The sequence below is a fragment of the Pogonomyrmex barbatus genome, unplaced genomic scaffold (assembly GCF_055798465.1).
Source record: "Pogonomyrmex barbatus isolate J1 unplaced genomic scaffold, ASM5579846v1 scaffold8, whole genome shotgun sequence".
In the NCBI taxonomy this organism is placed as follows: domain Eukaryota; kingdom Metazoa; phylum Arthropoda; class Insecta; order Hymenoptera; family Formicidae; genus Pogonomyrmex; species Pogonomyrmex barbatus.
Window position 1 is genome coordinate 5,611,350 of NW_028297182.1, and position 15,281 is coordinate 5,626,630.

The window sequence follows — 15,281 nt, forward strand, 5'->3', positions numbered from 1 at the left end:
GCGCGCTCAGCGCCTGCGTACATCTTGTTTACAACTGCGAAGCTCACCGTACACATGACCTTTACAAGATAGACACGATCGTCTGTTCGGCTGGCTAGGCGTGAACCTGCAAGAAAGAGAGAGAAAGAAAGAAAGGAAGATAAAGAAAAAGAGAGGTGTCGCGTGAGTGTGTTGTGTGTCGTGGCGAGAGCCTCATCGCCTTTTGCTGGAATACATCCGGCGGCCACGTACCCGGCGATCACGGGGCACGATTCACGCGCGCGCTTCAACGAGCCGAATTGCGTTGCGTTACGTTACGTTACGTTACGTTACAGCGCGCCACGCCGAGCCGTGCCGCGTCACATCGCGTTGTGCTGCCTTGCGTCGCGGCCATCGAGACTGAGAGTGACGATCGACGGTCACAACAACAATAACAACAACGACGACGTCAGTCGCGACGGCGACTGCGACGTCGTTCGGTCGGCCGCTCGCTCGCGCGCGATCACGAGCCGCGGTGTTTGTCGTACGCGTGTCCGGGGACCGAGGTGTTCTCTGGTAAGTACGGAACGTGGATTTGCCGTGCGCGCGCGCGCGCGCGTGTGTGCGCGTGTATGTAAACGACGGAAAATCCGAGGTGATCGAGCAAACGCATACGGGGAGAAGGAAGAACACCTTCCGAATTCTCGTCGAACGCGATCGAACGTCCGCATCGAACGACGGGCCGGACGTGATCTTCCCCCTCCCCCTTTCTCTCCGTGTATTTTCGAGCGTGGCGATAGTGCGTTATTAATCGTGTGTTCCCGGGTGTTGTTCCCTCTCCTCTTCTCCTCTCCATGGTGGAGAAAGAGGCACGGTGGCTGAAGAGACACGAGGAGCAGCTGCGGAGTAGAGAAGCGCGAGGAGTGAAAGAGTCGCGACAGACGGAGCGACGGTACGGGAGGAAGGAGGAAGCGAGAAGAGGGAGAGAAAGAGAGGAAAAGGAACCGCGCGGGGCGTTCTCCTCTCCCCTCCTCTCTCCCTCTTCCTCCCCGCATCGACCTGGAATGCCGCCGCCGTCGCCGCCACGGTTGTTTTGACGTCGGCCGCCGCTATTGCGCATGAAAAAAAATCGCGTTGCCCTTGGCAGTAGCCTATTTATCGAGAGGAACGCGCGGTCGCCGTTGCCGCCACGGGCCGTGCCGATAAGAGGCGAATTTCGGCCAGCCGCCCACCTGCGAGCTACCACCGCCACTCGTCTCGGTTGCTGCTCTGTCTGTCTGTCCGTTTGCATGCGTATATACGTCGATTGGTCGTGTTTTCCTCGCCGCGGTCATAACTCTCGTAACGTTCATGAAAGACAGGACAGGACGGGATGAGATGAGACGAGACGAGACGAAACGAAACGAAACGAAACGAAACGAGACGTGCGCTAGCTCGCGACCAGAAAGAGAGAATCCACCTCGCCGGGTGCCACGAGTGCTCCTCCCACCCCTTCTATAACTACGTCCCCTTTCACCCTTCTCCGTCTCATTCTATGCGTCGTGTGCATGCCGCGCGCGCTATTGCTCGCCGCGTATTGCGCGCTCTCCGTCCTGTCTGTCTGTCTGTCTGTCTGGCTGGCTGGCTAGCTGGCTGGCTGGCTGGCTGGCTGGCTGGCTGGCTGGCTGGCTGGCTGGCTAGCTGACCGAGCGACCGACCGACCAACCAACCGACCGACCGACCGCGACCGTCCGATCCGCTCGTACGTCTATCTCTGTTCCTTTGCGCGTGCGTGCGTCGCGCACAGACACCACACACACACACACACACACACACACACACACACACACACACGTGCGGCGCGCGTCCGCCCATCTGTCTGTCCTACCGTACTGCGTGCGCGTGTGTACATACTGTATCTGCTTGTGTTCATTCGTGCATGCGTATTGGAACACGCGCGCGCACCTGTGTGTATACATGTCACATCGTCGTGGACCACGCAGTAAATTGTGTTATTCGGAGAGACAAACAGGTGCAGAAGGGCCTCGTACGCCCGCTCATAACGACCGCACCTCGTGGGCGTTCGCGCTGACGGTCGTCGTGTGCCTCGCCGACGTCGTCGTTTTCATCTCCATCTCCGTTCACCGTCACCATCTCCGTCTTCTGCGCGATCGCGCGAATTACACGCGCGAGGAATGCGTGAGCGACGGTGGCACGTCTAAGCTATCGGAGTCTCAGACGTACGGGCAGACGGACGGACGAACAGACGGACGGCGCGCGGGATAGTTCCTCTCGGCGCGCGCCCGAGACGAGATCGGTGGCGGGGCGAAATTAGACGAAACCGCGTGACAGGTGGATTCGAGGCGTGCCCGAGACATAGAGAAAAAGAGCAGGAGAGACAGAAGGAGAAAGAGACGGAAACGGAGCAAAAGAGGGAGCGAAGAAGGGAGAGTGTGAGAAGTGCCGTCGCGACATCTCGGAGTCGTCGGGCGCGTTCGGTGTGATCGCGGGATCTCCCCTACTTGGTTACGACGCCGAAGGAGGAAGAGCAAGGCGGGGAGAGACCGAGGGTGATTGTGATATTGTAATCGTTATGTGTCGTCATCATCATCATCATCATCATCATCATTATCATCATCGTCGTCGTCGTCGTTGTCGTCTTCGTTAACATCATCGTCATCGTCGTCGTCGCCGTCGTCGTCGTCGCCGTCGCCGTCGTCGTCGTCGTCGTCGTCGCCGCCGTCGTCGTCGTCGCCGTCGTCGTCGTCGCCGTCGCCGTCGCCGCCGCCGCCGCCGCCGCCGCCGCCGCCGCCGCCGCCGCGCCGCCGCCGTCGTCGTCATCGTCGTCATCGTCGTCATCGTCATCATCGTCATCGTCATCATCGTCATCGTCATCGTCATCGTTATCGTCGTCGTCGTCGTCTCGATCTTCACATCACCACCGTCTGCGACTCCGATTTCGTCTCCGTCTCGTGGTGGTGGCTCGCCATTGTTATTGTTGTCGTCGTTCCTCCTAACCTACGAAGTGGACGTCGGTGCACGGCTGCTCGCCGCGAGGGGAAGAAGGAAGCGGCGCAGTGGGACGCGACGCAGCACAATACAGCACGGGATAGCACGGCACGGTGCAGCAGCACATCGTCGGAGAACGCCGCCCGCGACGAGTGCACATGCACCCGGTTGCGGTGCTGTTGCTCGCGCGCATCGCAGTCGTGTATTTACGTCTCGAAACGTGCTCTCGCCGTACGAAGGCGCGCGCGCGCGCTAGCTCGCTCTGCTCGCGAGGGCCGCTCCCGCTATCGTTTCCGTCGTGACTGTCAATGTGCGTCGAATCTGAGAGCGATAAGAGCGTCCGCGACGAGGAACGACACATATTGAGGATGAAGCATCGTGGCTCTTGGATCAGCGAAGGCAGGTTCGCTGACACGTTGACGGCCGTTGTTGTGCTCGCGAAAGTGCGCGGATCGCGCTCCGCCGTACTGTGGCGATCGAGTGGCGACGTTAATCGCGCTCGAGAGTGAAAGAGAGAGAGAGTGAGAGGGGGGAAAGAAGAGACAGAGAAGGACATTTCGCGCGCGAATGTGAGAATCCTCAGTCTCGTTCTCGCGACGCCACAACATGAAGTTCCGCGCTCCCGTGCATCACGCGGTCTTTGAGCGCTGAGAACTCGAGGCGCGCACGTGCGAGACGACGTGCTGCTCCCCGAACCGAATCGCAAAACGCGCACGCTGCCCCTCGCATGCTCGAGGAGAAAGGACGGGGAACGAGCAGAGCGCGGGAAGCGAGCGGGGACGATAATAGCTGGGATACCATGTGAATGATACGAGGAACGCGTAGGGGCCAACGTTTGTGTGTGCGCGCGCGTACTCTTGTGGGATTCGTTCGTGATCCACACGGCGACGGCAATAACAACAACGACAACAACAACAACAACAACGACGATCACGATCGTCACGATCGTCATCCCGACGATGTCCTCGGGCAGGGGCCCGGCGTCGCCCTCGGGTGGGCCCGTAGTCCGCTGCGGCCACCTGAAGAAGCTCAAGACGATGAAGAAGAAATACTTTGTGCTGCGCGGCGAGGCGCCCGGCTGCCTTGCCTGCCTCGAGTATTACGACAGCAAGAAGAAATTCGAGAACAGGCAGCCGCCGAAGCGCAGTATACTCCTGCACAGCTGCTTCAACATCAACAAGCGCGGCGACACCAAGCACAAGCACGTGATCGCGCTTTACACCAAAGACGAGTGCTTCTGCCTGATCCTCGACAGCGAGAAGGAGCTGGACGAGTGGCTCAAGGCGATGCTGAGGCTACAGAGCGGGGACGTGCCCGACGGGGAACAGCCGCGGCCTACATTCGGTAAATTCCTCCCGAACGTAGTACGCCTCTTTTCAAATTCCCCGCTCGCGAGCGCGACGTGGGAGCGCGGGGGAGAAAGAGCGCGACCGAGGTTTCTTGCGAGGTCTCTTTACTTCTTTCCTGCCTTCTAGAGACCGGCATTCCTCTCGTCGCCGAGCGTGTCGCGCTATCGCGAAAAGGACCGATCGCGCTACGATCGATTGCCGGCTGTGTGTGGAAAACTGGATGATTGGCATTCTCGAAAAATTCCGCTTGACGCATTCATCCAAGACGCTGCCTCTTTCGCGAGACGTCGATCTATCGCGTGAAAAATGCGATCTCGCGACATATGTGTTTATTGCTTACGTCTTGTACAAAATGAAAAATACACATATACGAATCATCTCGTTTTCCACGGATAGTAATCAATTTTTTTTTAATGGTGATGAGATTATCGTGCATATACATATATCAATCGGAGTAGGAATCTGTAATGTAAGGAAAAGGAACCTCGGTCGCGCATACACATTTGTTTACATCTCCGATCGATGACTTTTGAGGAGTGCGATCTCTCTTCTCGAATTTTATATTTCATCTTTCTCCCTTTTTCAATCAATGCAAGGTTTTTTTTTTTGTTTAATTGAAAACAGTCATTGATCCATTTTGTCCATATAAGATTAATGTTGCAATTTCAAACATTCCTCATGTTCTTGAGGAATCTAAATTTGCATGAAATTAAAGAGAGAAATGCAATGAAGAAATGCTTCGTCGCTTGTTTCGTTATTTCCACATTTTAAGCGAATTATACAGCCTTGAAGTAAAAATAACATTGGCAATTGTTCTTGTGTTCGCGGAAACAAAGAAAACAAAAGTGACGTGGGATAAATACAAAATGCCTTTGTTTCAAATTGCACATTATTTGGGACTTCTAATATTTTAATATAAAGAAATATTTGTTGTTTATCTTTATTAGCATAGTCTTTACATATATATGAAGGTAAATTTGAGATATAATATATAATTTATTATTGTAAATATTTATTTATGCAATGCAAATGTATATATTACATTGTATTTACCTAAATAGTTATAATTTATCAATAAAATATTAGATGCATGAATTATTCTTGTAGTTCAAATATGAGATTGATTTATATTTCTTTATGGCTTGTTTCAGAACACGTATGGCAAGTTACGATGCAAAAGAGAGGTCTAGGGGCACGGAAGAATATTCACGGGCCCTATAGATTATGCCTCACCGATCAAACTTTAAGTTTAGTGAAGATTGGGGCACAGGATAATTCCGATTCTATCGAGATTTCTGTAAGTTTATATAAAATATAATTAAAAGAATATACTAAGACTATTTATACGAGTTTTATTATTTAGTAATAACAGAATGTAACAGTCTGTGAGGTTCTATCGTGTGTTGTTTTATTCAACATAGTATCTCAGATGTATTTAAATTGATTTTTCTGATAGTAATAGAGAGTAATGGATGAAAAAATTTGTTTAGACTAAGCCGCGAAAGCATGTTGCATGTTTCAACGCATGTCATAATGTTGCTTATTTGGAAAGCTTATCATCGTGGAACCTCACAAACTTCTGCACTTTAATAATATACTATATTATTAAAAAGATTATTTATGTCGATTCAATAATGTCAACAAGATGTATATGACGTTTAGCGTTAGAATTTAGATTAGAATCAATAATGCAATCTTTAAATTATTTTTTTCTTGCAGCTAAATTACATTAGACGTTGTGGATTCGCGAATGATATATTCTACATAGAAGTCGGCCGATCCGCCGTAACTGGAGATGGCGAATTTTGGATGGCGGTCGAAGATAACAATATCGCGCTCAATATGTACGATGTAATAACGACTGCGATGAGAAATTCGAAAAGTAACAAAGACGAAGTGGGACCTCGTCAAAGAACGCGTAGTTCCTCCGCCAACGAAGCCAGCAAACCTATATCCGTTCTTCAGAGACGGCATACGGGTCAAAAGCTTCATGGCTTTTCACCCCTGGGTAAGATACAATTTTCGAAAGTCCGCTTTCTGTACATATCGTTTACACGTTGTGATTTACATCAGGATGTAAATTATGTTATCAGTCTTTTCAGAGTGTTTTGTATTACTTATTGAAATGCAATGTAACATATGTAACTTGGGACATTTCGATTATCATGTATCTATAGTGTCGGAGCTCATCAAAGAGACCCTGCGTCTCGGTTTGCTTGGATATACGACACATTTGTGTATTTAAAGTTGTCCCGTTTACAAATTCCTTTTGAATCTATACTTGAAATTTTGTTTAATACACCATACCTTTACACATCAATTACTACTAATTGCACACGCACATTAAGTTGTATACTTTAAGAAAACTAGGTGAATCGTTGTATGTACACATTAGAGCACAGCTTTAGAGTAACACGAGTGGGTTTACGGGGTTTACAGAGGAACAGAGGACACACAAGGAACAAGTGGAACCATTGCAAGAACAGACTGCTACTTCCTCTGCTCTCACACAGTGTAGTCAATCTCGGAATACCTCCTCCACCAATACAGTCACGGGTCTGTTCTCTGTCACAATAGCTATTTGCTTTCCTTCTTTCGCGTTCTATGGATTTTGAATGGCAAACAGGACACACGAGAGCAGTGTGAATATGTCGTTTATATTTTTCTTCAGTTTTTCATTTCATGGAGTGTAGGGTCTTATTCAAAGACTTGGTCATTGCATTTTTTCTTTTATTTCATATATTTGAGACATTAGATTTTATCTAGATATATCTGTAGCATCATTATCATATCATGCTTTTTATATACGTGCAATTGATATAAATTGTATTTTTTTAGAAAAAATAAATTAGAAAAGAATTGTAGTATCATACATAATATTTTGTGAAGAATATTAATGAATATTTGATAAAGTATAGATATTTTTTTAACATTAGAAATATAATATAAAATATTAATATAAAATAATTTAAAAAATCTAAGGTAAATATATCGATGAGGGGAGTCTGTCCCGATGACTTTGACTTTGATATATGTTATCAAGGTCATTACCTTAAACTACATTCAAAAGGTTTTAATTGTTGCTCGCTATTTATTAAATCTAAAACTAAAAGTTTTATATGAATGCAATGATCAATTATATTAAAAAGGAAAAGATTTGAGTCAATCAGTAATTATATGTATTATTTTATCTGAGTGTTATTTTTATGGTGTAAATAGCATGACTATAACACAATTGAATAAGTTATCTGGAATCTATAAATTATTTGATGTCAGGCATTACATATAATGTACATAGCATATACTGGCATCTTGCTAAAATGATGACAAAAGATAGGAAACTAAATTGGTATCAGCTTTATCGTCATTTGGTGTTATACGTTTTATCGCAATTCTCTTTATTGTATAAAAAGTTTTCGATATAGGAAAACGAATCTCAAATTTGAGATAAACTTTGAGATAGTCGTTGGTTGAAAAGAGAGAAGAATTTTTAAAATAGGTCTCCTGTGTCAGACTTCTTGTTAATAACGCATCGCAAGACATAAGAAATAGATTCTTCGCGGTCATGTATTTAATAGCACGTTTGGTACACTATCCGTGCCATATCTGTCGAATCCGGCGCAAGATGCACATAAGACAAAGACAGTTGTGCGATAGTGAGAGGTGTATGGTTTGCAGCCGTTGCTGGTACCGGGGCTTGGACTACTGGGATTGCCACGACTAATGCCAACAGTGCCGGTACCGCTAGACGTCGTCATTCGGTAGCGAGTCATCCTCATTCCGTCAATAATTCCCAATCCGTTCATGTCACAACAGCAACAAATGCAACTATGACTACCACCACTGTCACTACCACCACCATCACTGCAACCACCACTACCATCACTACCACCATCACTGCGACCGTCACCGCGACGATCACCACAACCACAACCGCGACAATATCCCATCAGAGAACCTTGTCGCTGCCCTTAGCTGCCGTTATTATCAATCAAACGCAACCATCTAAAAGATCCGTTTTACGGTGTATGTATTTCGTTCTGTCACATTTGTTTAATCGATCCCAATATCTGTTTTATCCTTCAGTGTTTCTGCAGTATGCTTGTTAATGCTCTTTTTGTTATCCGCATCCGGACCTTTCAAAAGTATAAAAACCGATTGATCAATGTTATGTTTGTCCAATATGAGATCATAGTTATCACAGCTGTAAAATTTTGCTGGCATGCTATTAAATGCACGACATATTATAAAACAAATGCTTTAGTTTTGTATCTTCTGTTTCCTCGTTATTGAATATAAGGAATGAATACGTATATTTCTTCTGAATGCTCCATAGTGTTGATACTTGGGTATAATGATTTCTGCAAATTGGTTATTACAAACCTTATTTGCTTTATTTAATTTTATTATACATAACTCGTGAGTTCTGCGGATGCAGAACATTTGACAAAATGACTGTAATCACTGTCTATTGCTTGACTTTAAAAAAAGCAATATATATATATATATATATATTTAACAATAAACAATGTTATGTACATATATAATAATTTATATATGCGAACATAAAACTAACCGCTGTTGCTATGCTGGGACGATAGTACTGGCTTCTTTTCTACTGTACGCGAATGAGATTGTTTCGAAGAGAGATTTCTGACGAATATGTTTGCAGGTGCTACTGGACGTGATCGATGTGATAGTTTACCATCGAGGGCTCGTACCACTAGTGAGGGACAACCCGCTACGGTCGTGTTAAGCCATCCTAGAGGAGCCCATATCATGTCACACATACCGCGACCGCATTCCATGTGTGGACGAGGCCTTTCATATTCTCCACCAATCGCATCGATGCCTATTAGTCCATCTTCCGATGTCTGTTCATCGGATTCAGCCGGATCATCACCCTCGATGGATGATTGCGGTGAAAATATTATGGAGGAAAGTACCGTCTCGAGATATGGGCATTCCTTAACGCCGGATGAGCCCATGATCTTGGACAAGAAAGGTGACGATTACGCCCTATGGTCGACGTCGCATCCGCATCTGAAATACTCGCCAAACTTTAAATCTCATTCGCCCTCTCAGGTAAGTATACTTGTGATATTGTTTCTTTATTTTTTAATAAATTTACAAAAAAGAAAAGGATTGTAAACTATTTTTTTATGTATTAATAAAATTTAACATTATTTTATGACACTTTCTAAACAAAATGATATTTAGTTTAAATGAAGTAATACCAATTTTGTTTCGTACATAATGTATTTTAATTATTTTAATTTTAACTAATTTTTTGTTTTATTTGCAGAGTTCCTACCAGAGTGAAATGTATAGCCCATGTGGTTCGAGTCCGGGCCGCGGGGGTGCATACATGCCCATGAGTCCAGCAACGACAGCTCACTCGCATTCTCGCGGATCATCTCTTGTGGAGGAAAGCAATGTGGACGGCTATGTACCGATGGCGCCAGTCGGAGATGATGGCTACGTTGACATGGATCCTGTAAATAGTCACAACGGTCATTTCCCGGACGATATGTCACAGAACGATGGCAGTAGCTGTTCTGTTACGTCTGGCACACCTAGTACGGATCTGCGATTTTCCGAGTATCATCTGGATAAGGTCACCAGTTTTTTAACACCCGGGGAGGATCTGCAAGCCAGACCAACTAGGGCTTACTCCGTCGGATCCAGACCGGAACAGGCCAATAGACATCGTAAAAACAGGTATAAACTTTATAGAGAATTTAGTTAGAATTTAATTAAAAATATTGATTAAAAATTTTATTCTTAACATCATTTGTTTATATTTATTGATGTACATTTATATCTTTATTTATATAATCTATAAAAAATTATATTAATTTTAATTAAAACTTTGATATTAATTTTAACGTTTATTATGTCTATTGAAGATTTTGTAAAGCTGAAATTGTTTCACCAACATAATTATAATTACTTTTATAGGGAAATAAATATGTTTATTATTTTTCTACATCTCGGCCCTATATTGATTTTATACTATTGATCAGATAAAATGTAAAGTTTTGCAAAATTTCCTGTAGTAATTGCATACGAAATCTAAGAGAATATTTTAATTGTTTGAGCTGTTTAAACATTGTTAAAGATGTTATTAATCGGGAATAATATAAATGAGATTTCTAACTTTATTATGTCATTTTTTATGCAGGTTGGATATAACTCCGCAAGACGCCAACAGAGTGCGAGCATTTTCTGTAGGTAGCCGATCGAAGAGGCCCGAGATCGGAAGGTTAGCCAATGTGATCACTGCGCCGTTACCAGCCGGTTCGGATACCTCGAATTCAAAATCGAGTTCCGCGCCATTATTATCGAGCTCTTGGGGACACAACTCGGGGTGCTCTGGAGCATCCGACCGTATGGGGGATCTCATGGAATTGGATTTTACGAGGCCCAGTATTCCGACTGCTCTCTCCTCGCCTCCATTATCCTGTTCCCAGTCTCAGTCACAACCGCAACCGTACTCTACTTACTCTACTGCCACCGACGCTAGTTCCTATGTCGACATGTCGCCCGGACAAGCTCCCGTATCGACCACTGCCGCATATGTCGATATGAGTGGCATAAATAAGGTATTATCGATATGCCGATGTCTATCTTGTTGATGTAACTGCCATACAATCGGTGTTAAGCAATAATAAAATTCTTTTTTTACAGATCAATCGCAATAACAATAATAATACAATCACTGCCAACCACAATCATAGCCACATGCATATATCGTCGTTAACTTTCGCCCATAAACCTGTAATTACAACTTTGAAGCCGGTAGAGGAAGCGGAAGGACCTTACATGAAGATGGACGGTACAATAGAGGATTGGACGCATTCGGAAGCGAGTCCGAAACAAGTGTCATCGCCTGTTCAAGAAGATATCTATCAAACAAACGGGCCACCAGGTACTGGCCCATAAAAAATAAAATTTATTTACGATATTAAATTAGTATAATAAAAAAATAATAATTGCGGAAATTATTATGAATATTTAGGTAGCACAAGAACGGCACCGGTAGATCTTCCACAACCGAGGCGTCCTCCAGAGGGCTATGTCGAGATGTCTTTTAAGGCGCGGCCGAGTTTAGAGCAAGACTACATAAATATGACCATGGGAAACAATCGAAACAATCGTAAAACACGAACGGGCAGTCGCAAGGAAAAATCGCGATCGCAACCTATCGCGATTCAGGCAGGCAGTAAGCCGACTAAAACTCCAAACTTTCTACCTTTGAATGGAAGTCCGACATCCGAGAGTCTGGCGAGTACACCCGCTTCTCCGCCACGAGCAACGCCTACAGGTTCATCGGCCACTATCTTTCCATTCTCCCTGAATAGTCCTCAGTCACCCGTGAAGCCTTTTACGAAGAAAAATGATGAATTCTCCACGACAGATGTTTCTAACCAAAATCAGAACAACGCTGAATACGCTGTGATGGAACCCGCGAAGATGGTTTGCGCGTCGTGTTCTACCCCGTTGACAGAAATAAAGCCTTCGTCGAAGGAGAATAACGAGAAGCCACCTAGTCCTGTAGAGAAGAATGCTCGTGTTCTATTTAAATCTTCGTCATCACAAGAACACGGTAAGCCCATTAATGTAATAACGAAAAAACTTTCGGATCTAACGGTGTCGAAACCACGACTCGTCACGGCCTCACCAAACACCAGTCCCACCCTGACGGGTTTCAAGCCATCGACCGTGCAACAGCCGAAACCATCCTCGCCGAAGTTCATCGATGAGACACCCACGCCTACGCCCACGTCTACACCTACGCCCACGCCGAGTCCGTTGGACAGCGAAGGCTACGAGAAACTTCAACCGGGCGCGGCAATACTGCATTACGCTAGTCTTGATTTACCGGATAATCCAGCGCCCGTGTCGCCAGCGTCTATGCAGGAGAATTTCACTTATGCCGAAATCGACTTCGCGAAACTCGCAGACAAGCAGACCTAAGATATGCGTTATTCTAAATGCGCATATTTCGCCATCCTCGTATCATGCACCAGGCAGCGTGACAATGGAGGATGACTTGGCTGACGCCTCTTGTGTTCCCCACGATAGCAACGAGTAGGCAGGGTATAATCGATCGTTCTGACATTGGCTCGGCTGGTCTAATGAACAAGGCGCCGGGTAGAAACTGTATATATAATTCATTTCTTTTTCTCTCCAGCCTAATGGCATTATATCGCTCGCCAGTCTTTCTAGTATATGGATTGGCAGCCTATTTTAAATCGTTTGAAAAATAAGCATCGTTGGTACCTATAGTTCTGGTTGTACTGCATTAATATCGTATTTTATCGGAATGATGTGAAATTTTTTAATATAAATGAGATAATTTTTGTCGCTGATTCCGCAGAGAGTCTTCAAATCTGTCCACATATGCTATTTCTAATATCAAACGATTGATAAAATTTAACAGGAAAGAGCAAACTACGAGAAAATGTTATCTTTTACTTAATTAAATAATATATTTGTGTTATAATTGGTCAGTAGAAAAAAGGAATTTCTTGAAATTAGTTGTATCATCTAGTTAAACAAGAGAATTGTTGTTTGTAAAAATGTATAAACTTTTTAAATTTTAATTCTATTAGTGGATTTGTGTGTTATCTTTCAAAATTTATTTTGTTTTGTATTATATATTTCCAGATGCTGACAAGCCAAATATATATAAGTCAATTCTTTTTGTGAGATATATATATATATAGAGATACATATACACAACACACCAAATTTAACTTGTATATTTTATAATAATCTCCCAATGATATCTGACGACGGAATTTATATATATTTATATGATATTGTTTCGGGGAGGTGAAAAGTTAGTAGAAAGGTGCGCTGATAAACAACATAAATTGTATTATTATTTTCCGGTATACGGTATAAATTTTAATGATGTATCTTTTATTTGCGCGTTGTAAATTCTATTGAATTTGATTCTTCGAAATCTTAGCATCATTGGTTTTGTACAGGAAATAGCATGTTATTATATCTATCATGTTTGCGCTTACTTGTACCCTGACGTTTTAGAACGACCAAATTGTCGGATTCGAGTATATTCGTACATCATTTTTTAATTTTAAACAGTAATCATATATACACGTGTATAAACTTTTGCGCCTTTGTGTGACATGAAATATCGGCTTCTATTTTAAACGTTTTACCTTTATCTGAGATCTTTGGACAATTTAATGAGACCTTAAGTAACGGAATCTGCGAAGTCTTTTAGACGTAAGAAATCATGAATTTGCAATTTTTATATATATATATATAAAAAAAAAGGGAAAAAAAAAAGAAAAGAAAATATCTAAGTTCTAAGTCTATTCTCGCGCAGAATTATACACCGACGGCGGCCTGTCGGTCTTTCTCAAAACGAACAAAAATTCTCATAATACCAACGAAACCGTGCTTTTTAGACGTTGCGACTAAACCCATTGATATCAGCGCTAATTGGAATAAAAATAAACCGAGAAATTGAGATATCGATAAGCTTTAGGAAGCTTACGATTCTATCGCATAGAATACGGTAGTGTGTAACAGTACACTACCAGAAACATAAGTACTGAAAGAGAAACGCGATGGACTTGTCTTCTTCGTGATATCTTCGATATTGCAAACCGGATGAAATTCCGCAGAGCGACAGAAGCCGACCGATTGGGAAATCCATCCGTGCGTCTCCTCTGTGCCGAATTTGATTTGGGTCCGACTGTCCCCACGCGAAAGAATGTTACCCGCCAATGTTAGATCGACATCTCTCTCATAGAATTCGTATTCGCAGATACAAAATAGATGTTCCGTACAATGGCAGTATACATGTGTTATAATGCTTTTCATATAAATTATGAGGGGTCGAAGCGCCTCGAAAGGAGCTGATTCGACTGCGTACACAATACACTTATTACATACGTACACACATATACATACAGTCGCATACACGTATACATATATGCATGTTCCTTCTGCAGGATATTCTGTGAAAACGGTACAACCGGCGACGTGCCGGGGGACGGTACAAAGAAGGATAATCTAGAATAAGAAGAATATTTAAAAGAAAAAAAAAAAAAAAAAAAAATAAGGATAAAGATGCTTATACATGACGAATCAATCTTTACCGCTAGTACGGCTTATCTCGTTTTGAGCTGAAACCTATGCGTTTTTTCTTTTTTTTTTTTGCATGTATCTTATGTAAAACATATTGCGGTTGTATCGTAAAGTACAGGGTGTCTTGTGTATGTGCACGTATGTCCGGCAAGTTTTTGCGAGGGAGATGTGAGCATGCGTGTGTGCGTACGTGCGTACGTGCTTGCATGCTTGTGCGTGGTGTGGTGGTATTTTTTTTCTCTTTTTTTTTTGTGCGCATATACAGAAATATACATGACGGACATGCGTGTACATATACATATATGTACACACACATACACATCTATATATACACATACATACATATATATATATATATATACATATATATATATATATATATATATATATATGTTATAAATATTAAGTATAATAATATTAATAATTAATAAACTCGCAATATATATAGTTGTTTTATTTGCCACTACCTCATGGAAAGATATCTTGTAGAACTCGTTGCAGCTTTTGAAGAGCAAAACTGAAATTTTGATCGTTAATTCTCGAATAATTTTAAAAGTAATAGTGTAACGATTGATAATTATTTTTTTAATTTTCTACTTTATATTTTGATAATTTTTTTATATATTGAATTATATTTTATATATTGAAATAATTTATTTATTGTAGAACATACGTCATTGGGAAATTTTTAATTATGAATACTAAACATTTTTTTAAAAATTTATTTGTTTTTGGAGCCTATGATTTGTATTATTTAGATCTTTACTTGGTAGATGATAATTTTATATCTTTAAATATCTTATTATCTAATATCTATCTATAATTATATCTTTAAATAATTGGATATAATTTATCGTT

At 42.9% G+C, this 15,281-nt stretch overlaps 1 protein-coding gene across 5 annotated transcripts; it reads left to right on the forward strand.

Annotated features, from left to right (window-relative positions):
- Window positions 1-120: 120 nt before the first annotated feature.
- Window positions 121-14,397, forward strand: chico (insulin receptor substrate 1 chico). 5 transcript variants are annotated; one of them, XM_011639550.3, is made up of 11 exons: window positions 121-910; window positions 2,290-4,290; window positions 5,447-5,592; window positions 6,015-6,303; window positions 6,735-6,851; window positions 7,974-8,321; window positions 8,968-9,380; window positions 9,601-10,016; window positions 10,480-10,900; window positions 10,986-11,226; window positions 11,317-14,397. In XM_011639550.3, exons 2-11 carry the CDS (start codon window positions 3,906-3,908, stop codon window positions 12,273-12,275), a joined length of 3,735 nt encoding a protein of 1,244 aa, XP_011637852.2. In that variant the 5' UTR covers window positions 121-910; window positions 2,290-3,905; the 3' UTR covers window positions 12,276-14,397. The 5 variants fall into 5 exon arrangements, with proteins under 5 accessions (XP_011637852.2, XP_088940029.1, XP_011637853.2 ...); XM_089083903.1 differs by having other exon boundaries at window positions 121-534; XM_011639551.3 differs by lacking the exons at window positions 121-910; window positions 7,974-8,321 and having other exon boundaries at window positions 2,106-4,290.
- The last annotated feature ends 884 nt before the right edge of the window (window positions 14,398-15,281 follow it).

What these genes read in the sequence shown, in the direction of transcription:
- chico (XM_011639550.3), top strand. Translation starts at nt 3,906, where the DNA reads ATGTCCTCGGGCAGGGGCCCGGCGTCGCCCTCGGGTGGGCCCGTAGTC. An exon ending in CTCCACCAATACAGTCACGG is followed by an intron (nt 6,852 to 7,973) that starts GTCTGTTCTCTG and finishes TATGGTTTGCAG; the next exon opens with CCGTTGCTGGTACCGGGGCT. An exon ending in TAAAAGATCCGTTTTACGGT is followed by an intron (nt 8,322 to 8,967) that starts GTATGTATTTCG and finishes ATATGTTTGCAG; the next exon opens with GTGCTACTGGACGTGATCGA.